Source organism: Tyto alba, unplaced genomic scaffold (assembly GCF_018691265.1).
Source record: "Tyto alba isolate M040663 unplaced genomic scaffold, T.alba_DEE_v4.0 Super-Scaffold_42, whole genome shotgun sequence".
In the NCBI taxonomy this organism is placed as follows: Eukaryota; Metazoa; Chordata; class Aves; order Strigiformes; family Tytonidae; genus Tyto; species Tyto alba.
Genome location: NW_024881318.1, coordinates 28,377,757 through 28,405,214, shown reverse-complemented (window position 1 = coordinate 28,405,214; position 27,458 = coordinate 28,377,757). Strand labels below are relative to the sequence as shown.

The window sequence follows — 27,458 nt, the reverse complement described above, 5'->3', positions numbered from 1 at the left end:
CTGAAAAGAAAACACATTTTGGGAAAAATCACCTGGCTTTGCTCATGTCAAATGCTGTATATTGTAGCAATGCAAGAACTACAAAGAGGATACTGCTCCTGCCTATAATTTTTCAGACACTGAAGAGCTGTACTCTAACCTGCAAAGTGTTTTAATAAAGACTGAACAAAATTGTGCATTTCCTCACCACAGGGACATACATAACCACAAATTAACTACAGATTCAACTGAGCTGACTAACAAGCAACAGAACTGCAGATGTATAAAGGAAAAAAAGTATTTAACAGGTTTGCATGTTATAAACCAAAATCTTCTTTAAACTTTATGTTGAAGAAGTGACAGAAAGACAGAATTCCTTACAGCCTCCAAAAATCTCCATGCCAACAGATCTAAGTATAGAGACTAGTTTTACGCAAAATGAACCCTGACAGCAGTTGTTTACAACAGCTGCTTCCACTGCCTAAGAACAGTCAAGTTTGATGCAATGATCTGATACATGCTGCATTTGAAACTACTGTATTATGTCTGCCTTTTGAATAAAGGTGTTGAAACAAACCAGCTTTACCTTAATAGTTTTAGCATTACAGCAGATAAAAGGAAGTAACTTGCGTATTTTGCGGACTTGCTTTTTAAAGCATACCTTAAATAAGCATGCCATAAATAACATTAATAAATATTTTAACTGGTTTGAACTTTTGTTTCATAATAGGTAATGTGACTAGCTACAGAAAATTATTTAAGGTCTCATGATTAACAGAAAGTAACAGCTGTCTTGCTCTGAAAGCCAGGCTTAAAGGCAGATTCATATTATTTCCATGTGTTTCAAAAGAGTATCATACTCCAGAACAACCTGCGTAGATGCATATTCTAGCAGTTCTTACAGAGACTTTCCTAAACAATACTTTCTTGTGTTTTCTTTATGAAGCTCTTGCCACACTGCAAAACAGCTGCACAATCACTATGCAAGAAACAAAACAGAATGTCTTACCTTGTTACTACTTGGTGTGTATAAACTCTGTTTGGGCTTCCAAAAGATTTTGCTAAGCCAAAGTCAGCCAATTTTAAAACCCCATTTTCATCTAGCAATAAATTATTTGGTTTAAGATCCTGTCAGTGCAGAAAGCAAAGAAATAATTTTGTCAGTGTTGATAGAAATACTGTGTTAGGTTTACATGTGTGGTGGAAGTTTTCTGGTAGCAGGGGAGGAACCTACCGTGGTAGCCCCCTGTCCTGGTTGGGGCTGGACTGGAGTTCCCGTTGGTCTGGCAGCGGGAGGAGCTGCAGCCCCCTGAGACCCCAGGGGCTCCCCAGGTCCCAGTGCCCTCACCTGTGTGCGGGGGCGGGGGGAGCACAGCTGGAGGGCTGGGCCCCGATTGGCCGATATCCCGTGTCATGTGACACTGCACTCACTATATAAAGGCGGGAGGGGCTGCCACTTCTGGGAGTGTGGCTGTGGGGCCTTTGTGTTTGGGATCGCTGGCTGGGAGCAGGCGGGTGGTGAGCAGCTGTATGGTACATTACTGGTTGGTACTGCTGTCACCATATTGTTCTGTCACTGTTACTAAACTGTTTTTAACTCAACCCGTGAGTCTCCCTTTGCCCCTCTGATTCCCTCCCCATTCCCAAGCAGGGGGAGGGTGGGTGAGCAACTGCAGGGCATTTAGCTGCCAACCAGGCTCAGATGATGACACCCCCATTAGAAGCTTCTCAGAAGCTCCCCTGGCTCAAAGTCAGACCTACCTCTGGCCAGGGTCAAGCCAATTAGTGATGGTGGCTGCAATAATGTATTTAAGAAGGGGGATCTGGGATGAGGAATGGGAGTTTTGAGGACACCTGTGTGAAAACCAAGGTCAGTGGAAGGAAAGGGAGGTGGGGAGGGAGAAGGTGTGCTGGAGCAGAGACCCCCCTGCAGCCTGTGCAAAGAGGGCAGCCTATCCCCCTGCAGCCCATGGAGGTCACCAGTAGAGCAGATGCCCACCTGCAGCCTGTGGAGGACCCCATGCTGCAGCAGGTGGCTGCGCCCAAAGAAGGCCAGGACTCTGTGAGAAGCAGCAGACCCTGCTGTTGTAGTCGGTTCTGGGAGGATTGCAACAAGCAGGAAGGACCCACACTAGAGCATCTCAGGAAGATCTGCACCCCGTGGGAAGTATTCATGTTGAAGAAACTTTGTGTACTGTCTCCCACGAGAGGAACACCATGCTGGAGCAAGGGAAAATTGTGGGGATCTTACCCCCCCACACCCCACCCCCCTGAGGAGGAAGTAGCAGCAGACTGACTGTAACCCTGTTCCCTGCTCCACTGTGTGGGGAGGAGGTAGAGAAATTGGGAGTAAAGCTGAGCCCAGGAAGAAGGGAGGGGTAGGGGAAGATGTTTTTAAGATGTGGTAGTACTTCTCACTGTCCTACTCTTGTCTGCTACCTGTTGTTTGTGTTTGATTTAAATTGATGGTCTTTTTTTTCTTCCCCTAAGGAGTCTGTCCTTTTGCCTGTGACCATAATGGCTGAGTCACCCCTCTGTGCTGGGTTTCTGTGGCATGTTTTTTTGGTAGCAGGGGAGGGGGCTACAGCAGTGGCCCCTGTGACAAGCTTCTCAAAAGCTCCCTCAGCTCCAAGTTGGACCCACCTCTGCACCAAGGCTGAGCCAATCAGCAACAGCAGTTGCACCTCTGCGAAAATGTATTGAAGAAGAGGAACCTGGGAGGGGGTTGGGATTTGTGAGGAGGGGTTGGGAGAAGGACAGGAGGAAGGGGAGGAGGTATGCTGGAGCAGAGATCCCTACACCCTGTGGTGGGACAGCAGGGCCGCCCAGCCTGCCACCCATGGAGATCCACAGTGAAGTAGAGGCTGATCTGAAGCCTGTGGAGAAGCCCACACCAGGACAGGTGGTTGTACTTAAAAGAAGCCAGGACTCTGATGGGAGAATCAGCCACTGCTGTTGCAGTTCAGCAATGGGAGGACTGCAACATGCAGGGGTGACCCACGCCAGATAAGCTCGGGAACAGGTACATCTCATGGGGAGTACTCATGCAGGAGAAGGGCTGTCTCCAGTGAGAGAGGAGCCCTGTAGAGCATGGGAGGTATGTGCAGCACTCACCCCACCCCCCGAGAAGGAAGGAGCAGCGAGCTGACTGTGACCCCCATCCCCTGCTCCCTGCGCTGCTGGAGGAGAAGGCAGAGACATCAGGAGCAGAGCTGAGCCCAGGAAGAAGGGAAGGGTGCGGGGAAGGTGTTTTTTGGATGTGGTAATGCTTCTCACTGTTCCACCTTGTCTACTAAGTGTTTTTGTTAGTGCTTGAATTCAAGTGGTGCTTTCTTTTCTTCCCCTAAGGAGCCTGTCTTTTGCCTGTGATCAGAACAGGTAAACACCCCTGAGCCACTTTGGCTTCATTTTCTCCTTCCGATTCCTGATAGAGGGAAGGGGTGAGCAAACAGCTGCATGGTGCTCAGTTGACCTCTGGGCTCCAACCAGGACACCCACCCTGTTCTTGTATCAATTCCTGAGGCTTTTACTTTATGAGGTTTGCACAGGCCCACCTCTCAAGCCTGTCAAGATCCCTCTGGATGGCATCCCTTCCCTCCAGCCTGTCGACCGTACCACACAGATTGGTGTCCCTGGAAAACGCGCTGAGGGTGCCCTCAATCCCACTGTCTATGTCCCTGACAAAGACATTAAACATCACTGGTCCCAACACCGACCACTGAGGAACACCACTCATCACTGCTTTCCATTTGGACATTGAGCTGCTGACCACAACTCTTTCAGTGTGACCATCCAGCCAATTCCTTATCCACCAAGTGCCCCATCTATCAAATCCATGTCTCAAATTTAGACACAAGGATGTTGTGTGGGACAGCGTCAAAAGCTTTGCACAAGTCCAGGTAGAGGATGTCAGTTGCTCTTTATCCACCAACACTGTAAACCCATCATAGAAGGCCACCAAATTCATTAGGCAGTGATCAGTGAAGCCATGTTGGCTCTCACCAATCACCTCCTTGTGTGCCCCAGAATATTTTCCAGGAGGATATCCCTCTGGCCAATGTGGGTCCCAACTGTTTCTCCTGCCCACTTCTTGCTTACCCACAGCCTACTTGCTGGGGTGGGGACAAAGTAGAAGAAAAAGAAAGACTTCACAGTGCCCAAGCACTATTCAGCAACAGCCAAAACACTGGTGTGTTATCAAAACTGATTTAGGCACAAATCTGGAAGACAACACCATATGGGCTGTTATGAAAAAAGTTAAAATCATCAGATCCAGACCCAGTTCACAGTGCTAATCAAAGTCACAGGTAACCTGAGGCACTTTCACATAAATATCTAAATGATAACCACGTCAGAAATTCTTAACATTTCTAGTACTGCTATTGTCTCTCCAAAACAGCTCATATGAATGCTTCTGGAGTAGGAACATCTGAACTACCTTCATTAGACTTTAGACTCAAATTCTACCAAATGCAACTTTTGTAACAGCATAAGGGCTGTCGATTTAGTACATGCTTACCCTGTGAAGAATCCAGTGCTGATGTAAATATTCTAATCCTTGAAGTGTCATTAGCATATATGCCTTGATATGAGACTGGGTCAACACAATACTAGTATCCTTTATAATAACCTGTAAAGTTAGATCAATAGTAAAGTTTACCATGTAAGATTTAACTAAGTTCCATGCTTTCAGCTCAGAAGTTATTTCATCCTTTAAGACAAAATTAAAATTGGGAGTCACACGTTCTTTACCATTCCCAACCTTTTCCCAGAAAAACAGGTCTATTCTGGAGATCAGAAATTGAAATGGGGAGTCAGGATAGCCTACATGAACTTTGCATAACCAGCAAATGAGAAAATGGGTGGGAAACATGAGCTTGTTATTTTAACTCAGTTATAGGCTGATACCCCAACTTACAAGTCAAAGACGTACACTTAAAAATGATAAAGTAACTTGAAGTTATGTTCCCACTTATTCCTTCCTTCTGTGTGCAACCTAAGTATCTAATCTTTGTAAATGCAATTGTTTCCTCTTCTATTTCCAAGAAGACCAGGAGGTATGACCACTTTACTACATTTTAGCAAATCTACTGACATTTTCTACACTATTTTTAACATTAAAAATCTACGTAAACATCCTGTTTGAAGGTATTTTTTACACTACTCCCCAAAGCTTGCTTGTTAGCATTACTTTTCAGCTCAGTAATAGCCTTTCCTAAGCTTTAAATTTTTTGAGACTTACAAAATAGTTAAGACTACACAAAATTACATGTGTGCAGCACATGCCCAATCACAACAGGCTGCAGTCCCAAACGGTGCTGAGTGATACCACAATACAGTTAAATGCTCTGCATACCACAGCATTATGTAGTACAAGAGTATTTAATTCCTCTTTGTACACTGTATATTCTTCAGCTCTAATTATTGCATAGTTATTATGTAAACAGAATGAATTCTCTAGAAAGTCTACTCATTATTTTAACTTCTATTAGCAAGAAACATAACTAACCTTTTCAGTCTTGCATTCACCTAGTTTTCAGCAAGCCTGTCAACTTTTTGTTTTAACATTTTAAATGCCAGCCCCAGTTCTTAACAGCATGTGTGTAATGAGCTAGCTTAACAACTACATTAATTTCAGTCCAGAGTAAGTATGTGTGCATATACAGATCTGACATCATTTGCTGTCTAGGACAGTCTTCCAAAATGAAGAATCTTGCATCAAAATATCTCATACAGACTTTCATAAAGACAAACTGACTTAAGGTCTTGGAGAATGAAGCATCTGTAAGATGCTGATTTGTAAGTACCTAACTTTGTTACATTTAAAAGAATGGCTCAGGTATGTATGATTTTAGTACCAGCTCGCTGCTTGGTATACTTTAGTGTCACAATTACTTGAACATGTCTGATGAACATGATAGCTAAAGCAACCACTTTGAAAGTAAGTACACAATCCAGAAGAGAACTATATTTCCACTATGCTTAGCAATTGTACTCTGAGATGCTGATCTATGACTGAGGTCCTACACTCTGGAATCCCAGAAAACTAACACAGTAAACAATCTGTTTCTTGAAAATCATGCTGACAAGCATTTAAAAGTAAAGGCATTATCAGCCGAGAACTCACAAAAATAATCAAACTACTTTTAAGACATGATCTTAATCAACTGACCTAATGAAAATTACCTTTCTAACACAAGCAAATATAAGCCTCTTAAAGTAGTATTTCCAAAAGCCATTTGAAGCTACTGAAATAAATGTATTTAAAAAAAAAAAAATCTTACCTCCAGATCTGTTTCCATAAAATCGAACACCAAACTAATATTGGACTTGTGTCCAAATGCATCTAAAAGCTGTAAAACAAAATACATTACGATGAAACATACTCTCATACTTCCAGTTTTCTAAAAATCTGTGCCACTATAGTCTGCATGTTGATCTTCCACTTGCTGAACCCGTTTGTTTTTTGACTTGCGATACAAAAATTCTTAGTTTAGCTTAACTCAGACTCCCCCCCATAAAATCCCTGCTAAGTATGGTAATAACATTTTACACAATTGCCCCTCCTTTCTGGAGTTACAGGAAAAAAAAAAAAAAAAAAAAAGAGAGAGAAATAATTAACAGATAATCTAATGCACACCTTGTCCTCTCCCCAAACTCTGCTGTTCTACAGAACTCCTATCCTTTCTTGATACCAGACTAAGTTTTCCTATGGATTCAGCTCTGTGTATTTGTTTCCTGTAAGCATGCAGTTTTTCAGAAATTCTATGTGTAAGGCTTGTTAACTTCCTTTCAAAGATATTCTTAGGCAGGTATTCATCTTTGTAACAAGCTTTCTAGGATAAATAAAACTCTCTGGAGAATATCCAAACAGCCCTTTCTTAGGATAAAGCTGTATAATGACTGAATCTGTTTTTAATTTGAGGTAACATAAGTGTGACACTGAGTAAGAACAACAGATCATCTAGCCTAGTATTCTACCCTCAAGATCAGGAAGGTATGCTTTCCACACCTTCCACGAAGGTGTGGCTCATTCATTACAGCATCAGTATGATGAGCATGTGAATTACCCAGTCATTTGCATAGTTCCTGACAGCAGTGACTGCACTCATACTCTTCCTCTGGAGAAACCATGGCAAGAGGAGATCCTATGCAGGTAAGCCTATAGGCTTGGCTACTTTTTGTAATTCATGCCCCTTACACTGCCAATATCCACACTAGTTTTAGCTTTATCAGGACCACTAAGATGGGTACAACCTTGTCTACTGCCTTTAGTATCTGCTGATCATAAATGTGTCTAATTCCCTTTTGAACTGCTGATGCTATCTGCTTCTACAATGCTTGTGGCAACACATCTGAGAAATTCACTACACATTGTGTCAAGTAGTACAATTTCTACCTGCCCTGCCCCCAATACAAATGCTTTAAACACACCTCTATTTCAAGTACTGTGGGGTTTTGCAAATACCAGTTCTGCATGCACTTCACCTACCATCTCAGTTTTGTAGACCTCCCAATTTCCAGCCTTTTCCTCTCCAGTGAGGAATCCCAGACTTTTTCATAAAGATGCTCCATCCCTTTGCCATTTTAGTTGTCTTACTCTGCACATTCTCTAACTTTGATAGCTAAAGCAACCACTTTGAAAGTAAGTACACAATCCAGAAGAGAACTATATTTCCACTCTGAAAAAGTCAAATAAACTATCTGGAAGATTAATATTTGGTCTAATATTTATGGCAGACCTTCGAATTATCACTACTAGCTACTTCTAAAATATCTTTAGCTTCAGCTGGCTATCTGTAGCTGGAAGTCAACCTCAATGCAACTGAAAAGATACAGGTTTTACTCCTTCCAGCAGAGGTTTTAGATATCAGCACTAAAACCTAATAAGCCACATGAATACCACTTTACCATTGCTTACAAAAGCCTGCTTTTGGCTATCACCAGTTCCACTTGAAGCAAATAATCAGGTAAATTCAGGACTGCACTCATTTGCAAGTCTATCAGAGATGTGAAATCAGGTAATATAATTTCCACAATTCTCTCCACCACTAATATCCACATAGCCCCATGATAAAAAGTAAGAAGATTACAAAATAAACTAATTTGTCTTTTGCTTTTGAAATAGGTGTTCTGCCTTAACACTTGTTTTAATGACCATTTTGGGCTGGAAAAAAATAGCTTAGATAAAATTAAACAGCATCTCCGTGACCTAACTAATTCTAACTATCAGTTTGAACCTGTACCAGAGGTATATGAGGACTGATTTTAGAAGTAGCATTAATTTCACTTACACCAATAATATTTGGATGGCTTAGCTCCTGTAACAATTTTATCTCCCTCAGGGCTGTTCTGTTGATTCCTTCATCAGGAAAAAAAAAAAAAAAAAAAAAAAAAGAAAAAAAGAGAGACAGAACAAAATTGAAAATTTTGGACTGAATTCCCAAGAAATCTCTCATTCTGTTACTGATGATTTACTACTATACACTACTTCCTCACTACTCAACAATTTGTTAAATAACAAGTACATTGCCACAGATAAGTAGATTGCTGCAGAATAGAAGTGGATGTGCACTTTCTTCCATAGCAAATCAATTCTACACCACAGTAATCGGATTTAGATTATGAAGCAATATGTCCCCCTTTTGGCAAAACAGTAAAGGTCTAGCAAAAGCCTAGGAAAAAACTCACCTTCTTCAGGGTATTGTAAGCTTTAGTTTATTTTTAAAGAAAAGCTGTATCTTGCAAATATCAGTTCTTCAGGCACATGGACAAACCTCATGAATATGTATCTCTTTTCTTTTTGACACAGCATTATTTAGCAAGTCAAGTCACACATATTTTTCTATTCATGCTGTGGCATAAATAGTACAATGGCCCAATCCTGCTCAACCTTGATTCATTTAATAGCCAGATTTCATAGAAACAGTGCACTTCAGCAGTCACACTGACTGCTTTGCATCAAACTGATTCCTGCAGCATAACAATTCCTCCTTGAAAAATGCTGGTACGTATGGCTTGTGTCAAAACTGACTGGCAAGCAAATGCTCCTGTGGTATGTTGTGCATGAAGTTTTAGCTCTGCATGAGCTGAAAAAACAGTGTTCTCCCAACACCTGGGATATGATTCAATGAGTAAGACTCTAACAAGGTTTTGGGCAAAGCTACATGGATTACTTTATACTCCTTGTTTGCCTATTTTAATTACCTATTTTGAAATCAAGTTGACAATGGCTTCCTTCCAGTGGGCAAAGCTTTAGATTAAAAAAAAGCACACCAGGTTATCAGATAACACAGGGAAACCAGACACGATTGTTATTTTTAATAACATATTTGCACTATAATTAGACATTGTATAGGCCAAAGGTAATGTTCTTAAAGGACATTAAGTCCTCTGGAAGCCAGGTAGATCACAACTCTCTGGCAGTCTACTCAACTGTGAGACTCTGAGAAGAGTACTCAGTTTCTTTTTAAAAGCTCTTCCCTTAGAAAGGAACTGGAGACTGGAAAGCAAAGATTCTCCACTGGAAAGCTGGTAAGCTGACACAGAATCCCCAAAGGATGGCAGCTTATGTGTACAAAATTCTACTGCACCACACAGGCTGCAAGAGAAGACCAGAATTATTGGGTTTTCACTTGCAATATCTATGCCTGAAGGCACATGACTGACCAGAGCACATGATCAAAAGACACTGTTCTATAAGCCTGATTAATCAAAATAAAACAAACCCACATAGAGAGAAGAGTTTTAAGATCCTGCTTTTATCAACTTTTATCTCAGCATAAATCACAGAAATAGAACAAAGGAAAGATCTGAACACAGAAATAGATACTCTTACCTGTCTTAAGTATTTAAGGTACAGAGATGCATCAATACTAAAAGCTATTCTAAACTCAGTGCTGCAAAGATCATTATTCTACTCTATGTTCATGTTTGTATTCCACTCAAATTGAGAAGCTAAGCGGTTATATACTTATATTTAGACATATATACAGACTATGCATGCAGATATCTCTGCTGCTTTTTTCTGTCCCTGCAGTTTGGGAAGCAATCCTCTACTAAGCCTTACACTGAGAGTTGAGCTTGTTTTTCTTCGCTAAGTTATGTTGTGGGAAATTAATGTACCAATTTACAAAAACAAAACAAACAAAGCACAGCTTCTGCAGCATGAATTTGTTTTAAAACTCACCATCTTTAGCTTCTGATCTATGTCCCAGTTTAATCTGAAAAGAAATGTTTCATATTATATAAGGTTAAGCCACCTGCCCCAACAGTAAGGGATATATTATTTAGTATTACTCTTCAAAAACAGAACGAGTTTCAGTAGCATGAAGTACTTTACCAGCAAGGGCTGGTTTTGGTTTTGTTTTGTTTTGCTTTTTCCCTTAAAAATATAATTGTTTCTACTGCATTAGTTTTTATAAAAGCTTAAAAATTGTTATGATAGTGCTGAAAACGAACATAATGCAAACCGGCAGCACAGAATGCTTTGCAGCCACAAAGCTTTATTATACTGCTAACAAGCTTCTCCTAAGGGAAGAATGAAGGCAAAGTAACTGATAGTTGTGTTAAAATGTTTTTAGTAAAATTAGCACAGCCTGTAAACATGGGCTGGCTTGAAGTCCTTCTATCTCAATCATCTAAAATTTACAAGTCCAGAATCCCACCATTGATACTTCCAGATGATAAAAGTTAAGGAAATTTTCTGGAGAAAACAAGAATGCTTTTCACCACAGCTGCTACTAGTAGCAGTCATACAGGAAGAGTATTATAATGTTAAGAGGGATCAGTAGTATCAAACAAAATTACTTAGTATTCATGTGGTTCAACTTGTCTAGTAAAGTAGGCTCTTTAACTAATCAAAGCAGTGTAGTGTGCATTTTTCATCCCTCACAAAGCACCGCTAATCACCTATTTTTAATATAAAAAATTCCAGCAATCACTTCTAATAGTATGAAGTGAAACTCTGACCACAGAGGCATTTTCAACATTTGTATTCAAACAGGTAAGTTGCAGATCTAAGATCACTCTTGCAAAATTTTGTCAAAAAACTACCATCAATTATAAAGAACTTAATCAGGAGTAACATTTCTGGAGTGAAAGAAATGGGTCACAGCAGGAGGAAAGGTTAAAAAAAGAAAAAAAGCCACTGTGAAGGACTATTAAAGTCTGAAGTTTGGAAACGTGTGGGGTTATTTTTAAATAAATCTAATAAATTACTGAAATGTCAAGTTACAGACCAGGTAGCCCTTCAGAAACTCAGAAACGCAGTCTCCCTTCTTAAGGCAAGGGGAAGGCATTAAAGGCGGGTTAACTAGACCATTTAAGTGAAACACTCCAGGGAAGTCTTCTCCCATTACCCCTTAAGTTGGTGTAAAAAAAAAAAAAAAAAAAAAATCACGAGGCAAGCCAAGAGCAACCAGACACTTGATCACACAACGGGGAAACACTCTGGCACTCACCTTTTTAATAGCCACGATTTGGTTGGTGTTCTTATCCCTCGCTTTATAGACGGTAGCGAACTGAGGAGAGAGCGGGGCCGCCGTCACCGGCGGGGCAGGCGAGCGGCGATGCCCGGGTGCCGCCCGGGCCCTACCCGCCCCCGCCGGCGGCCATGACACCCCGCCGCCGCGGCGCGGCCCTGGCACTCGCCGCCGCCGGCACATGCGGGAGGCGAGACGGGGCCCGACCCGGCCGCCGGCAGCCCCGGGGCCGCGGCCCCGGCCCATCACCAGAGGGCCCTCCCCGGGGCCGCCTGCCCGCGCCTCACGGAGGGGGCTCCTTCCCGCCCCGCCGCCGCCGCGCATCAGCGGCCGCTCACCTGACCCTCTCCTAGGAAGTCCAGCTTCTCGTAGCGCCTGGCTCGTGCCCGCGCGTCCATCGCCGGTGGCAGCGGGACCGGGGAGTATGGGGGGGGGGGAGGGGAGGGGGGGGAAGGAGGGGGAAAGGGGAAAGAGGGCGGGGGAGGGGGAAAGAGGTTGAGGGACGGGGACAGGGAACCCGCAGGGCCGCAGTGAGCCCGGCTGCGGAGGCCGCACCCGGCCGGCGCCGCGCCGCTTCCGCCCTGCCGGCCAGCCCCGCCCCCCGTGACGTCTGCCGGGCGTCACGGGCACCGTTCCGTTCAAATGAAGCCTCCCGAGCAGGTACACTGCGGGCTGTAACTGTCGTCGGACCCAAAGGGGCTCTGACAAACGGGGTTACCCCGGAAAAAAAACGGGGTTATTTCGCTCCCGACCTGAGCGCGGGTACCCGGGGAAACGCGCAGCTGCCCGAACTGCCTCGGACCCAGCCCAGGGACGCGCCAGGGCCCCTGTCCTGCCCGTAAAATCCCTCCTGATGAGACAGCCGAATCTTTTTGTTTTTTAAGTAGAAAAATAAAATGACTCAGTTAGATTGTCAAGTTTGCAAATGGCTAATTAGAAAAGTATTTTAATGGTGCGGACATCAAATATACTCAATTGCTAGTTCGCCATCAACAGAAAATCCTTCTCAATCACACATTGATATATAGTGCGCTGTGTCAACCTTCTCACCCTTCACAGGGGTCTTTATTAAAGCTATTAGTGTACAATAATTTTTAATATTGAGGCAATGCCTTTCTTGTGAATACAATGCTTCATTCTTCAACAGTGGCCAACAAACTATCTTCCATACTTATTCCGGACCTCCACGCTGTAAAAGAAAAGCAGGCAGTTAAATAGATTTCACTAAAAGAATGGGAAATGGAGATCAAATCTTCTGTTACAGACCAACAGACTTCTAGTTTTAATTTCTGCTTTATACACTTATTTTTAATCCATGTAAGAACATGCACAGAGTGTCAAGTATCAGCATCTACCAGTAACTGCTCCATTTTTTTCAGGGGAGAATATAAAAAGATCAAGACATGCAAGGGACAAGTACAGCTGCTTCCACCCCTCCCACTCTGAAGAAACCTTATTCTTATGCACTTTAGAAAAGTCTGACAAACACAGCAGTAATGAACACAAGTTTTAGAATTATTTTCACTGCCCAAATTCCAAAGTGCAAAGTAAAGACAAAGCCAAGGGGAGTCATTACAATCTTTATGAGAAATCAGAAAGGTATTGAATTCATTATTTTCCCCTATAAAATTATTTTACAACTTACCTCACCATCAGAAAATTTATGCTAGAAGTCAAGAACTGTACTACTATGGGAAATAACTAGTTTTATTTCTAATTATAATACCCTACCCACATACATGCAGGAAAACTGATTTCCTCTACTAACATGATTACACTGTAAGTGTCTTTATCATTTAACAAAGTTACACAAGCGTCTTTTAATTTCAAACCCACACCCACCTCACAAGTTCTTCAAATTTTGCGCATTCTCCCTTTTTAAGCATTGGTGTTTACAGCTGAGAATTGTTACAGAACAAAAACAGGTTTTTCTTCCCTTTCCTGTACAATGCCATATTTGCAAATATTGCAGAAAATATTTGTATCAACTTTAATAAAATGCTTCTACTACTAGAAATACAAGAGTTAACTTACTAATAAATAACTTATAAACACTACTTTGAGAAATATTTTGGACTTCGATACCTGGTAATAGCCTTCACTGGCCTAAGAGCAGACTCCTGTGCAGCACGTCCAAATTACACATTAAACATCTGCTGTGAACCAGGTAGTGACAGTAATGAACATCACCCGTGACCACCACTAGCTACCTGCATGTTTGTCTTAAGCCCATATCTCTCTACTCAGTGATACCACATGCTACTAAATAGTGAGAGTTGGGTACCTTCTGTTATTAGTAATTTGTAGCTTGGGTATTGCACATCAAAGCTATGAAAGCTGCAAGGGCACCTTTACCAAGAATTAAAATGTAATACCTTATTTGAAATTCTGAAGGTGTAGAAATACGCTAAATGCTAGGTAGGTACAGACATTACGCACCAGTAAATGAAACTTACTTGAATATATTCAATCTCTTCATCGGACATAAGTTTCCTTCTGTATTTCTGAGGTAAGCTTCTTGCTAATTCAGAAGTGTCTGGTGTACCTTGTACTCTACTAACAGGTGAAATATCTTGAAAGGCCAGTGATCTGCTTCCTCCGAACTCCTGTGCTTTTGAAGCATGGAGAGATGGCACACTTGCTTGTAGAGACTCCTGTACTGAAACCCAGATTGCAAAACCATTTACAGAAGTATAACAAGACTGTAAAATTAGTTAATAAGCAGCCAATAACAGTTACCAGCTATTGACAATTTTCCTTAGTATATCAAATACTTGAAAGAATTAAGACACTCCAGTTTTCACAGCCTGTTTTCATTGCTGTTAACTATATCAAGAGGATACTGAAAAAACTGACAATGAAAGAAAGTGTGTTTGAGTGCAGAAATACTGATGCGGAAACAGGAAATAAATCAGCACGTATCCTAACAAAGGTTTTTTCACTGGGAAGCTGTACTTAGAGAAAAAGCATAAAGTATCATAAATGTGTATGTGGAGGCAATTATGTAGAAAGACAACAACAATAGGTCTCTAAAATCCACTGAGATGATGCTTTCTGTTTACCTCAACTGTAAAGACAGACAAGTTAAAAAGAGATAGAGGCTGAGAGAAAGATAAAACTCACAACGATGACATATCACAACATGCAATGCAGTGTTGTACCCATTTTTAATATTACAAAATGGCATCATGTCAAATTTTGATAATCGTGTGCAGAATGACCACCAAATATTGGGCATCAGCAATCAACATCAGGTAAATGCAAAGACCAAGGAGTGCATGAAGTACTTTATAAGTGAGGGTCAGGAGGGAGGCTTAAGGAATTCACATTAGAGAAGTTGCCTTGAGTTTGAGGACAGGAGAAGAGATGACAAAAGGGCAGTCTTGTCAGTGTTGTGAATCTCAGGTCTATCCCACCACAGAAGTATGCAATTACCCCACCAGGCAGGACGGAGTCTCACAGCAATATGTTTACCTCATAAGCACTCAGATCTCTCTACATAAGGTTAAAACACCTGATAAAACAGCATGCTTCCACAGGAGATCCCACTCAGTGCTGAAAAATGAGCAAGACAAATGCAACACCTAAACAGCTGGGACAAAGGGACTATATAATTATTAAATAAGCAGCATGAAGACTGGCTGAGTCAAAGAACAGGAGTTAAAGTACCACACTGTTGCCTACCTCTCTCTCTCCTGCCTCCATGTGCTGGGTTTGAGTGAGTGGTGGGGTTTCTGGTAGCAAGGGAGGGGGTTACTGCTGTGGCCCCCCGTGAGAAGCTCCTCAAAGCTCCCCCGGCTCCAAGTCAGCCCCACCTCTGCACCAGGGCCGAGCCAATTAGCGATGGTGTCTGTGCTTCTGTGATTTAGTAATTAGGAAGGGGAACGAAGGAGGTGGAGCTGAAGTCATGAGGAGAAGTTGTGAGGAGAACATCTATGCAAACAACAAGGTCAGTGGTAGAAAGGTGGAGGAAGTGTGGGGAGATGTGCTGGTGCAGAGACTCCCTTACAGCTTGTGGTGAGACAGCAGGGCTGCCCCCCTGCCACCACCCATGCAGATCACCAGTGGAGCAGGTGCCCACCTGCAGCCTGTGGAGGACCCCATGCTGGAGCAAGTGACTGTGCCCAAAGAAGGACGGGACTCTATGGAAAGCCCCCACTGTTGTAGTTGGTGCTGGGAGAATTGCACCAAGCAGGAGGGACCCACACTAGAGCATCTTGGGAAGAGTTACATCCCATGGGAAGGACTTGTGTTGGAGAAACTTTGAGGAGGACCATCTCCCGTGAGAGGAACACCACGCTGGAGCAAGGGAAGAATGAGAGGAGCTCTGTCCCCCACCCCTTCCAAGTAGGAAGAAGCAGCAGCACTGACTGCACCCTCCCATTCTCTGCCCCCCTGCACAGCTGTGGAGGAAGAAATAGAGAAATCGGGAGCAAAGCTGAGCCTGGTAAGATGGGAGGGGTCGGGGAAGGTGTTTTTAAGGTGTGGTAATGCTTCTCACTGTCCTACTCTGTCTGTTACGTGTTGTTGCGTTTGAATTAAATTGATGCTCTTTTTTTTCCTCCCCTAAGGAGTCTGTCTTTTTGCCTGTGACCATAATGGCTGAGTCACCCCTCCCTGTCCTTATCTTGATTCCTGAGCCTTTTGCTTTATTATCTTCTTCCTGCTCCAGAGAGAGAAGGGGTGAATGAAGAGCTGTGTGGTGCTCAGTTGTTCTCTGAGCTCAAACCACAACAGTCCAACAAGACCAATGAGGGCAAAGTAGAGGAGCCAGTTTTCCAGTTTTAGCCATAGTGAATCTGAGACGATGGCAACACTGGGACATCAAACACCTGCAGCAACATGATCAAACTACCAATGGTAAAAAAAAAAAATAAAAAGCCACCATTGTGAAACATACTGTCCCGTGTTTGAGTGAGTGGTGGGGTTTTTTGGTAGCAGGGGAGAGGCCTATAGGGGTGGCCCCCTGTGAGAAGCTTCTCGAAGCTCCTCTGGCTCCAAGCTGGCCCCCCCTCCGCACCAAGGCAGAGCCAATCAGCTGCGCCTCTGCTATAATGTATTTAAGAAGGGACGTGGTGACGTGCAGTCGGACTTGTGAGGAGGAGCTGCGGCAGCTGCGTGAGCAGCAAGGTCAGTGGAGGAATGGAGGAAGAAAGGAGGGAGGAGGTGTGCTGGAGCAGAGACCCCCCTGTACCCTCTGGTGAGATGGCAGGGCGGCCCCCCCTGCCACCCATGGAGATCTACGGTGGAGCAGACACTGATTTATGGCCTGTGAGGTACTCTATATGGCCATTTAAGGTGGCTGCAACTGGAGGAGGCTGACACCCTGTGTGAAGAAGCAGCCCCCGCTGTTGTAGTTCAGCACTGGGAGGATTGCAGCATGTGGGGGTGTCCCACGCTGGAGCAGCTCGGGAAGGGCTGCAGCCATGGGAGGGACTCCAGTTGGAGAAAGTTTGTGGAGGACTGTCTCCTGTGAGAGGGAGACCACGATGGAGCAGGGGCAAGAAGTTCCAGAAGCTCCCCCCACTGAAGATGGAAGCAGCGGCAGCACTGACTGCACCCCCCATTCCCTGCCCCTGCGCCACTGGGGGAGGAGGTAGAGATATCGGGAGCAGAGCTGAGCCCGGGAAGAAGGGAGGGGTGGGGGGAAGGGGTTCTCAAGATGTGGCAATGCTTCTCACTGTCCTACTCTGTTAAGTGTTGTTATTAGTGTCTCTAATAAATCTATGTTCTTTTTTTTCTTCCCCTAACGGGTCTGCCTTTTGACCATGACCATAACGGCTGATTTACCCCTCCTTGTCATATCTCGAATCCCAAGCCTGGCTTATTTTTCCCTTCTCATCACTGGGAGGGAAGGGAGGAGTAAGCGGCTGTGTGGTGCTCAGTTGCCCTCTGAGTTCAAACCACGACACGTATTCAGAAATACCCAGTCAGCAGACTGTATCTGAACATCCCAAGGTGATCTGGCGGTTCAGGAACAACAGAAGGTCTCAAATAGAGCAAGGAAGGAGAGACCACCAGAAGGGGCATATTCTGGACAGGTGGCAAAGTATTTTTGTTTCAAGAAATAACAAGCCTTATATATGAAAAAACAAGAAATGGTTTCTTCAAGTTTGTTTCATACACCACAAAAACATCTAGACATTTGCCAAGTATTTTCCTCTATTGTATGTTTCAGTCTGAAGCGTAGTTGGAGTAGGTGCATTAGCCAATTAAAAACATCAGTAGTCAAGACTCAAAAGTACCAGACTTAATACTGCTACTGCTTTATCTCAGAGACAGTCTCTACTACATTATTCCCTTCCCCGTTTGAAACCATCACATTCCAGTACTAAGATGGTGAAAGAATGTGGCTAACCTTGCAAACACCCATGTATTTAAAAGTTTAGTCTGGATCTGCAGAGCTCTGTTTGGCTACATAGAAGCAACAGTCTGGTACAGTGAAACACAGTTATTGATACAGCATTCAAGCAAGATGAGGTAACTTGCAATTTACTAATGATATGACAGAACCTGATTGAGGTATAAAAGTCTAACATACTTAAAAGTTACAGTTACAAAAACCTTCTGATGCAGAGATAAACAAGAGGTAACATGTTTTCAAGCCTTTGAGAAAGTAGTTTACCAGCATGAGAGGTGTTGCATTTGGCAGAACTATGTACAACATAGAGAATTCTGACAGAAAGTTGTTGCAGAAAATAGTTCCTGAAGAGTTCACAGCTAAGTCAGAAGTGGCACTGATGTGCACTGTAGATGCTTTGTAATGTTAATGGATAAACTAAACTTAAAGCTATGCATCACAAATGTGATAATGCTAGGGCAAATAATGTGGTACAGTATCATTTCCAAACAAGTCAGAGTAATATAGCAGAGCTTTTTTAGACATCTCCTACTTTAATTTCAAATGCTTTGATGACTCAAAAGGAATATTAAAATAACATATCACTCATATAAATTTGATGTCTAAATGTAACAGTATTGGGAAACCTATAAATATCAACATAGGTATAAAAATTAATGTCAAAGATTGTAATGAAATTATTTTTTTCTCAGCATTAATTAATAGCACAAGGAAACACTTCTTAAAATGTACAGTGGGATGGCTCTTCCTGCTATAATCAGGGTTTCAAATACCACAGATACCACAAACTCCAACTAAGAAAAGATGAGGAAAATGCAACATCACTTCCACAAATATCACCGAATACTTAAAGCTGCTTCAAACTGACTTGGGCACAATAATTTTTAGGCAAATATTAGTATTCAGAACACTGGAACTTTTATATATAAATAGAAAAACAACACTGGGAACCTTTGTAAATCTCCCTTGACCAAGAAATATAGACATGCACATATTTTGTGTATTCCCACAGATGTATAGAGTCTGAAAAGGAAGAGTCAAAGTGCTACCTTCAAACGGGAACAACTATGTTTCAGAAACCCTGCTTAGAATCAGTTGGGTTGCATAGTTTGAAGCACAAAAACTGTGTGCTGGTGCTTACGTAAAATAGTTAATGAAAAGAAAGTCAGTGCAAGTTTTACCTAGAGATTAGATAACTTACTTTTAGGTTTGGGACCACTTTTTCTGTCCGGGAACTTAATTAACGGAGTGTGTGGCTTGACTACCTAGAACAAGGCAAGATAGTAGGAGGAACAGGGAGAGTAAAATGTATCACTAAGCACACATTATCTTCACAATAATAAAATGGAGCATACAACGTATTAAACAACTACTTCTATACCACTGCCTTCTGCACCACCACCCTGATCAACTTACTACTTACTAATATTCTGTGCCCACCCACAGAGAAGTTTCACCTTTAGAGACATTCCTCCACCCTAATGTCATGACAGGAGGAACCATTTTTCTTCCTTTTCTCACAGAAATCAGTGCGTGTGTGTGCAGAAACAGCTACCGCAGTCGCATAAATGCAATTATAAAGCTTCTGTAACAAGGAATCGGCAGCGGTGCTCTCTGCCTGTGCCTATTTGTACAGCTGGCTGGGTGGGACCGACGAGGGCCCTTAAAAAAAAAAAAACAGTAAGTTGTAAAGTTTGGTAGTCGAAGCCACACAGCTTGCGTTTGAAACACATCTTCTGAAGATCACCTTCACCTTGAAGAGGGAGGGCTTAGAAAGGAGACGCTGGCAAGCGCTTTCCCCTCCTGAACAGCGCACAAAAGGGTGCGGGCTGCCCCGCAGCACCCTCCGGTACCAGAGAACCAGGCAGCGGCGCGAAATGACCGGCGACACGGGGCGGGCGTGCCTCTCTCCCCGCGCCAAGGACACCGGCCTGCCCCGCGGCGCCTCAGGCCCCGGCCGCCTCGGCCCTTGGCGGCCGCAGCCGGGCGAGGCCCGCCGCCCGATCGGGGCTCTCGGCCCCCGCCGCGCCCCCCGCCCCGGGCCCCCCGCCGTTACCTGCACGACCCTGGCGGCGGCCGCCATCTTACTGCCCATGGTGACCCCGCGCCTGAGGGGCCGAGCTGGGCCACGCCCACTGCGCGCGCGGCACCGCCCGCGCCCACCGCCCCCGCGTGGGCGTGGCCCGGCACGTTAAAAGTAAAGGAAAGAGAACCAAACGGTACGCTTCAAATAACCCTGCGCTTTATTAGTGATAGATCAAAACACGTCACAAACTAAAGCTTACAGTGCTTCAAAATGTTACACACTCGGATTTCAGCAACTTTAAAGCATAAAGCAGAAACGCAATTGTTGAAAATTAAAAAAACCCACTACTTTGCTGTATAATGTTAGGATGCTTAGTACGTAGCCCCCTCTTCCATTGTACATGTATTTTCCTCCAGTTTGTCATGTCGCATGGCCTGGGGCAGTATCTACACTTTGCATCTGCTGCTGGATGCTCTGCTTAACTAATCTGCGTATAGCACACTCACAAGAGGCTGTTACAACTAGAAACTTTAACATTGTACATAATGCTTTAATTAAAAAGAAATATAAGCCAAACTCAAGATTGACTTCTAAATTTTCCAGTTTTGGCTCTCTATAGAGGCTGCTGCATCCTGTCTGAGCTCTCCAGCCTCCTGCTGCACAGGGGAAGTGGACTGAAATGGCAGAGTCTTGGTTTAAATCCACTTTTACATAAAAGCTTAAAATATATGGATTATTCTTTTTTTTGTGTTGCCTTTCAGAAGATGAACAGTTGGGACAAGACAGCTATGATGTGGCTCTTCAGGTAGTTTCACTAGCTACGCTACCTGTTCAAACATTTGTTATGTACTAGGAATTAAATTTTCACTTTAGAGAGAACAACTTCCAGGAAGGTTAAATTGGTTGAACACCATTTCTCCTGACTCACAGAACACAGACATCTTGTTCAAGCTGTAGAACAACTGCCTTTAAAGAAGGATCTTCTGCCCAGTTAATTCTGCTTCCAATTATGATATGCTATAAGAAAGAAAGATTATTTGTTTAAAAAAGCCTTATTCTTTATCTCTCAAAAGCTGTCTGTTTTTGAATTTTTAATTTCGAATTACTTGAAATTCACAGCAGTGTTTAAAGTAGGTGGGATGGGGGGAAAGAGAAAGAAATACTGCTTTAGATCCTATTGCCCATACACAGGCAAAAAAAAGAAAAAAGTGGCGCTTTGAATTTCCTAGAGGTACTTGCACACCATCCCTATTTTAAACACAGGAACACAGAACAATTTTTTTTTTTTTTAAACACATAGAATAAAGTCTGCCTCAAACACAAGATAACACAGTTAACGTTCTCACCCTGTCATTCTGGATTGACAAATAGGAATTATTAAATTTGACCAAATAAAATTTGCTCTACTTAGGACTCAGATACAAAGCGAGGAGAGAATTCTAGGAGTCTAATGTAAAAGCCATAAAAATGTTTAATTTCTCATTCTCAATTTGAGATGGAACATTGTTATCAGTGCAGACTAGTAGTAGACATAGCATGCAATAGAAAATCATGTGGCTTGCTTTCTGTTCTTGAAATTCTTCTGATCATCCCAATTCACAGTACGGTTATATCCTGTCTTTTGCCTGAGGCCCTCCAATATGTTGTCTCTTTTCCCCAGTCTAAATTTTTAAAATAAGCTTTGTGCATGCTTAACTGGGATTTTATAACCTGCTTGCAGATAAACTCGAGAGCACTGCAGTTGCAATTTACCATTCGCTGCACCTCCCACCTTTGTACTTAAGTCACTGATCTGTGGGGCCAGGCAAAGGAAGCCAGGACAAGTCACAGTGTGAGAGACAGGGTACCCAACTGCAGCACAGCATACGTGACCTTCAGTAGAGCCCCTGTGAGCACAGGATGCTGCAGCAAAAGGCCCTTACACCCTGCCCCAAATCATGAGGTTTTCCTCCTCACTTTGCATGTCTCCACACTCCAGGTGACCTGCCAACCAGATGCATGGATACAAAACAGTCAACAGCATCGGATATGGGGGTAACCAAAAGGTTGAAGGCTACACCACTGGAAGTATTCGGAGACTGGCCGTGACTGCAGGACAAGGCTTTCATAAGGCTGCTGGGAGGGACACAGAGAAGTGCAAGAGGTCAGACGGGGCTGATTGAGGAGCAGCAGCCTGGCTCACTGGTATCATGGGATTAAGACCTACTTGTTTTTCCTAACCGTGAGATGGGGGAACTGATTTGGGGGGCAGGGGAGGGCAGATGTGGCTCTTGGTGTAAGGAAATATAGCCGCTGCTGTGACAGGCATTCTCAAAAAAAATCCCAAAACATTCTTTTTGTACCTTAAATGGAACAAAGGAATAAATATCGATTGATATACTGTCTCTAAACTCTGTACATAATTATTCTAAATAAGTTTTTGACAATTTCATGCTTTTAGATTTCAAAGCAATCAAGTTCTCCTTTCTTACAGAAGTTTTTCCATTACCATCGTTTCAGTTTTTAGAAAACACAATTTTTTTTGAAGTTACATTTACCATGCACTATGTTATCTTGACTGTTATGCAAAACTGCAAACTTGCTTCTAAAAGCTCTAACACATTACCTGGAATACATGTTGAATTATTGTAGTTATCTCTCTTTCCTTTTGTAAGTTACCATGTATCTTCTCCAGCGTTTTGCTCACTTCCATATTTGCTTGTTCCTCCTTCTGTTGTTTTACCATGGTATTAATTTCCAGTAGTTTCTGTTGTTCAGCATTTTTTAGTGCTGTTCCATTATCAGGAAAATTAAGTGTTAAGAAGTAGTTAGGTGAGCAGTAGAACTAGATACACGCTTTTTTCCTCACAGGTATTTTCTACTGAAATAACCCCAACTTCATACTCCGTCCCTTCCCTCCAATATACCTCAAGACATTACTTTCACATGAGAGGCAGCACATGCTGAGGCTACCCAGTACCAAAGTACATCAAATGATGCCCTGGCTGCTAGCAAAACAAAGTACTTTGTATGCTGTCTGCATTTCTGTCAGACGTGGACTGTAATTTGAACATTTGTCCTACACCCTGTCTTTGGTTGTCACAACTTTTAGAGTCAGAGGTATTTAAGACCCTTTCCCTTTTTTCAAATTTGATCAAAACAAAATTCTAAAAGTCGTACAAGGGACATATGGACAACACCAGTGAATATTACTAGTGTTTTTATAGGAAACCAGGCTAAAAACTAGACTGAATAAAACCATTTCATACATTGAAAGAATGCTGACAGTATTCCTTTCCTTATTTCCAAAGATACGAGAGATGCTCATTTTTCCTATGAAAACAGGTATTTGTGTTTATTCATTACTGTCAATGTATACACCACTTCCTATACATGAGAAAAACAATAGTTGTTAAAACTGCTGGCAAACCTGGTCATAAGATAGTGGGAGCATCCAGAAAACATATTTACCCTATTAAGATTTGAAGATTGACTTCGCATCTAAATACAACCCACTCTAACAAGCCTATTGAATACCAACATATATACTATTATGAGAGCTCTTTGTACATAAATCCCACCTGCCTCTCTTCTGCAAACATTTCAAAAAGGTGCAGTCTGACAAAAAAAAAATCCTTTAGGTGTTGTAGGACTGATTTAAATTATTAGAGGATGTGTAGTTTTCTGGAGAGCTTACACAAAGTAATTAAACACCACCACATTCTTTCTGAGCATCTTCTTGCATCTGTCATTCTAATATGTCAGTCTCATGCTCAAGTAGACAACACAACAGCTCATTTTTATAGTACTTTCTACTCTTTCCAGAAGTTTTATAACTGTGTTGAGAGTTTCAGTTACTTCAGATGTAAATTAATATTGCTACAAGAACTTTAAAGTATGAACTGTACATTCAAATATAAAACAAAGTCAATATAGCTAACACACTTACAGAGCCTTTTCCTTTTAATGTCATTCAGTTTCTGTTCCTTCTCACGTACTTCCTGAAAGGAAAAAAAAAAAAAAGTATTTCCTAGACTCTTGTCTCAAAAAATATTAAAAGATGTTAATTCAATTCACAAAAGCAGTTAAGGGCAGCGTAACTCACTAAGTAATCATTTCATTAATTTTAACATCAGTAGAAAACGCACCCTTTGGGCCAGATATCTAGCTGCAAATGACCTGTTCAATCCTATTACTTTCAAACCGCATTCCTGATCATGTTGAGGTTGGTTATGCCGACACAACTACAACAGAAGCTACAACTGCCACTTACCTGCTGACATTCAATTATTGCATTGCTGAGTGTTACTATATGTTTCACAGTTTCCAGGATCAGTCTAAGGAAGAGAAACACAGTTGTATACCTTGAGACCATTAATATGAGTCAACAGCATGTTTTAATCAAAATTATTTGGATTAAGCAAAAAAAGAAATCCCCATTCCCCCAACACCAAAATAAAGTGGGGGGTGGTTTCTGTGGTGTGTTTTTTTGTTTGGTCTTGTTTTTTTGTTTTTTTTTTTTTTTTTTTTTTGTTTGTTTGTTTGTTTTTTAAAAACTTTTTTTTACAGTTATTATAATCAATATTGTTATAGGCGACAAATAGACTCCTTATTTCCCTCTCAGTTGCCCTAATGTTTCAGTTAAGTCTGACTAACATTTCAAATCACAGAGTTTGGAAGGCATCAAGGAAGCCTAGCCACCTGAAAATGACTAAGAATTGAAGCTCCTGAATTCTGGCATGTGGCAGGGACATCATACAGATGCAATGTTCTCAGCTATATTCCTGACAGAAATTGTATTTCTCATATTGCACTTCATATGTGTGTATCTGTTAATATTGGGCAGGAAATTAAAAGTTAGTTTTAAACATGTTTGAAACTTTCAGTTCTTTTTCAGAGACATTAGGCTTCTACAGGATTAATTAATGAAGGCAGCAAAGCAGAGGCAAGGCTCTGTTAAAAGTCGGTAAACGTGCTCAGCTACTATAAACGCAGGTAACTCATGCACTAAAGACAAAAACCTGTTAACTAGAAACAGTTCTCAGTAGTGAATCAAAAATTATGATGTCTTTAATCAAAGTTCAGTTAATCCAGAGCCCAAATGTAAATCCACGCTGGGTATAAGAGATCTGATCATGCTGATTCTAGCCATAAGGTGGATGGTGTATCATTCATCCAAGACTTCAGCCATAACTAGAAGAAGGAAGCTTGCTTTTAGAAAAGGTACAGTGAAATAATGTAGCAATGTGTCACATTAAACTGTGTGAAGTCCATTCCTTTCTAGCCATTCTGTCCTCAAGAACACCTTACCGTGAGTGATCATCATTTTGCTTCATTCTGTTTCTCAGGGCATCCGCAAGTTGGCTCCTACATAGTGTGGGGAAGAAACATTAACTGGTGAGAACTGATAAGAAACTGAGAGAAGTAGATTAAGATAAGTAATGAAAGAGATATTTCCAAGGTTCCATTTATGTCCATTTTCACATTGGAATTATATATATACAATATCAAGTACCTTTTAACCATCACATTTCTTAAATAATGGGGCTTAACTCTCAGGACAAAAAAGGCGCATCAATGATTATTTGGGAGAGTGACAACTTTCTCTCTTGCCAAGCGTACTTGGACACCTTTAATCCCAGAGTCTGCAAAAGGGAAGCTAGGCAAAGGAGGGAATTAAAATAAACAGCCATCTAAGACAGGAGATGTATAATATCGCTTCAACCTTTTCAGATGTATTTGTAAAATAATGTCAAGAAATGTTTACTGATTTATACAGTCATACTTTCACGCTTTTGTAGGAACCTCTGGGTTTACTGTTTCAATTTGTAACTTTTTTCTGTTGTTGTTCTTTATGGTATGTTCATCTGCATACCTACTGGTTTAACGGTACTAAAATCTCTCATGTTTGTAACGCACACCACGTCACTTTGAAAGACTGTTCTAATCAGAATTATCTACATGTGCATGTGTGTGTGCATACATAAACAAGCAGAAAACCTCCATATAAATGGGAAGAAAATTCTACCTTTGCAAGGCTAATGACTTGTTCCTGTAAGAGATTTTTGCATCCTCCACATCAATTTGCAAGTGTTCTTCCTTGCTGAAGAAAAAAAAAAAAACAACAACATAAATCCAACCCCAACCAGTGTGAAGATAACAAAAAATTAAAAAAAAAATGGCACATTTTTAACTTGCTTTCTAAATGTCTAAAGTAAGAATTTTTCCTGTAAATCACAAATTAAGGTCAGAAGTATTTTTTAGCACGTGGAACTATAGAAGTGAATTCAATAGCTGTCACAAGGACTGCAAGTTTAGAAGCCACATGAGATACAGAACTACATTAGGAATAAAATATTTTTCCCCCATATTTCCTCTTCATTTCCTTTATTTTCACCAGACTTTTACAAAATACTGATCATTAATCCAGATATTTACTAAGAAGGAGTAACTAGAAGAGAACCTCCGAGCTCAGTTCTTAACCACTGTCCTCTTTATTTTAAAATACACTAAAGGTTTGAAGTTACCAGTGACGTACCTTGTGCTCTCTTTGTCATGATCAGAGTAACACTGTTGATCTGCAAAGAACGTCACTAAAAAAAGCACAACAATGACTTTTAAATACAATCTCCAGACCGTAAGAGATAAGCAGTTTGATGGCTACACTGAAAAATTAAGTTTTTAGTCCTATGTCCAGGCCTTGTCATCTCTTCCACTGTTAGTAAGACTACACTATCAATCAGCTGCATCAGAGAAATAATTAGGCTTTAAAATATTTCCATTTGGCACATTTTAGACATGGCAGAGCTAGCTCACAGCACTGCTCTAGGTGTGCAGCTGGTTGGTTCAGAGGAAGAGGGCATAAGTAACAGAAAGGGGACAAAGGGAACAAGAAACGCCTTAAATCAGTATTACTGCCAAACGCTTTGGCAGACTTTTAGTATGACTTCAGCCCTTAGCGATCAGAATCCTGAAAACCATCGTCATCACGTGTCAGAGGAGTCTAAAATGAAGACCCCGAAAAGAGAAAGGGCAGTGGCCAGTAATCACATGGCAGCTTCCTAAGCGTTCTCACACGTCTCCGAGTGATGTCTAAGAAATGCAGTAAGACGCCCAGCAAAAAAAAAAAAAAAAAAAAAAAAAAAAAAAAAAAAAGAGTCATTATTACAGCGAGAACTTTCGATAAATAATTTTTCAAAATGTACGCATATTAGCCGTGCCACGTTCTTGGGAGGCAGGACGGGAGTGAGGAGGAGGAGAGCGGCGGCAAACTTACGGACGCGCTCCGCGGTGCCACACTCCATCAGCTGCTGCTTCAGCTTCTCCCTCAGCCTGCGGGGAAAACAAAGCGACAACGGTCGGTCAGCCAGCCGCCCGCCCTCCCGCCGCCAGCACTGACACCCCACCACCACTGACACCCCACCACCACCACCACCACCACCCCGCACGCCCCCGGCACTGACCAGAGCAGCCTCGTGATGTCCAGCTCCGCCGCCAGCCTCTCGGCGGCGGCCGGATCCCGCTCCTGCTCCGAAGACTCCATGGCCGCTCGTTCAAACGGCCCGCGCGCACGCGCCTCCCACCCTCGGCGGCGGGGAGAGAAGCCCCAGCAGCCCCCGCGCCGCGCAGG

General features: G+C 42.3%; 3 protein-coding genes across 11 annotated transcripts in view; all 3 read right to left on the bottom strand.

The window, feature by feature from the left end:
• CDK7 (cyclin dependent kinase 7) overlaps window positions 1–12,065 on the bottom strand; it is a 36,446-nt gene extending 24,381 nt beyond the window's left edge. For 6 of the 9 annotated variants that reach the window (XR_006166662.1, XR_006166661.1, XR_006166664.1 and 3 more), the window contains exons 1-7: window positions 11,801–12,065; window positions 11,442–11,501; window positions 10,169–10,202; window positions 8,274–8,341; window positions 6,264–6,332; window positions 4,499–4,609; window positions 989–1,107 (exon numbers count right to left, since the gene is read on the bottom strand). Coding sequence is in view for 5 of the 9 variants with exons in the window: in XM_042804506.1 (XP_042660440.1) it covers window positions 989–1,107; window positions 4,499–4,609; window positions 6,264–6,332; window positions 8,274–8,341; window positions 10,169–10,202; window positions 11,442–11,501; window positions 11,801–11,860 (521 nt within the window). In the remaining 4 variants the exon portion in view is untranslated. Of the gene's footprint in view, window positions 1–988; window positions 1,108–4,498; window positions 4,610–6,263; window positions 6,333–8,273; window positions 8,342–9,186; window positions 9,233–10,168; window positions 10,203–11,441; window positions 11,502–11,800 lie in introns of those variants that run through there. The other 3 variants (XM_042804505.1, XM_042804504.1, XM_042804507.1) reach the window with 3 other exon arrangements.
• A 310-nt stretch (window positions 12,066–12,375) lies between these two features.
• Window positions 12,376–19,972, bottom strand: MRPS36 (mitochondrial ribosomal protein S36). The gene is made up of 4 exons (XM_042804915.1): window positions 19,880–19,972; window positions 19,025–19,088; window positions 13,919–14,121; window positions 12,376–12,651 (listed from the first exon to the last, which is right to left on the bottom strand). Exons 1-4 carry the CDS (start codon window positions 19,916–19,918, stop codon window positions 12,634–12,636), a joined length of 324 nt encoding a protein of 107 aa, XP_042660849.1. The 5' UTR covers window positions 19,919–19,972; the 3' UTR covers window positions 12,376–12,633.
• A 71-nt stretch (window positions 19,973–20,043) lies between these two features.
• CENPH (centromere protein H) lies at window positions 20,044–27,435 on the bottom strand. Its single transcript, XM_042804911.1, has 9 exons — window positions 27,292–27,435; window positions 27,105–27,160; window positions 26,367–26,421; window positions 25,857–25,931; window positions 25,139–25,195; window positions 24,102–24,165; window positions 23,778–23,829; window positions 22,455–22,618; window positions 20,044–20,866 (listed from the first exon to the last, which is right to left on the bottom strand). The coding sequence occupies exons 1-9, from the start codon at window positions 27,369–27,371 to the stop codon at window positions 20,774–20,776; spliced, it is 696 nt and encodes a 231-aa protein (XP_042660845.1). The 5' UTR covers window positions 27,372–27,435; the 3' UTR covers window positions 20,044–20,773.
• Between the last annotated feature and the right edge of the window lie 23 nt (window positions 27,436–27,458).

What these genes read in the sequence shown, in the direction of transcription:
- CENPH (XM_042804911.1), bottom strand. Translation starts at nt 27,371, where the DNA reads ATGGAGTCTTCGGAGCAGGAGCGGGATCCGGCCGCCGCCGAGAGGCTG. An exon ending in CATGACAAAGAGAGCACAAG is followed by an intron (nt 25,932 to 26,366) that starts GTACGTCACTGG and finishes TTTTTTCTTCAG; the next exon opens with CAAGGAAGAACACTTGCAAA. An exon ending in CAAAATGATGATCACTCACG is followed by an intron (nt 24,166 to 25,138) that starts GTAAGGTGTTCT and finishes TCTCTTCCTTAG; the next exon opens with ACTGATCCTGGAAACTGTGA.
- MRPS36 (XM_042804915.1), bottom strand. Translation starts at nt 19,918, where the DNA reads ATGGGCAGTAAGATGGCGGCCGCCGCCAGGGTCGTGCAG. An exon ending in CCGCCGCCAGGGTCGTGCAG is followed by an intron (nt 19,089 to 19,879) that starts GTAACGGCGGGG and finishes GCCTTGTTCTAG; the next exon opens with GTAGTCAAGCCACACACTCC. An exon ending in AAGTGGTCCCAAACCTAAAA is followed by an intron (nt 14,122 to 19,024) that starts GTAAGTTATCTA and finishes TCTGGGTTTCAG; the next exon opens with TACAGGAGTCTCTACAAGCA.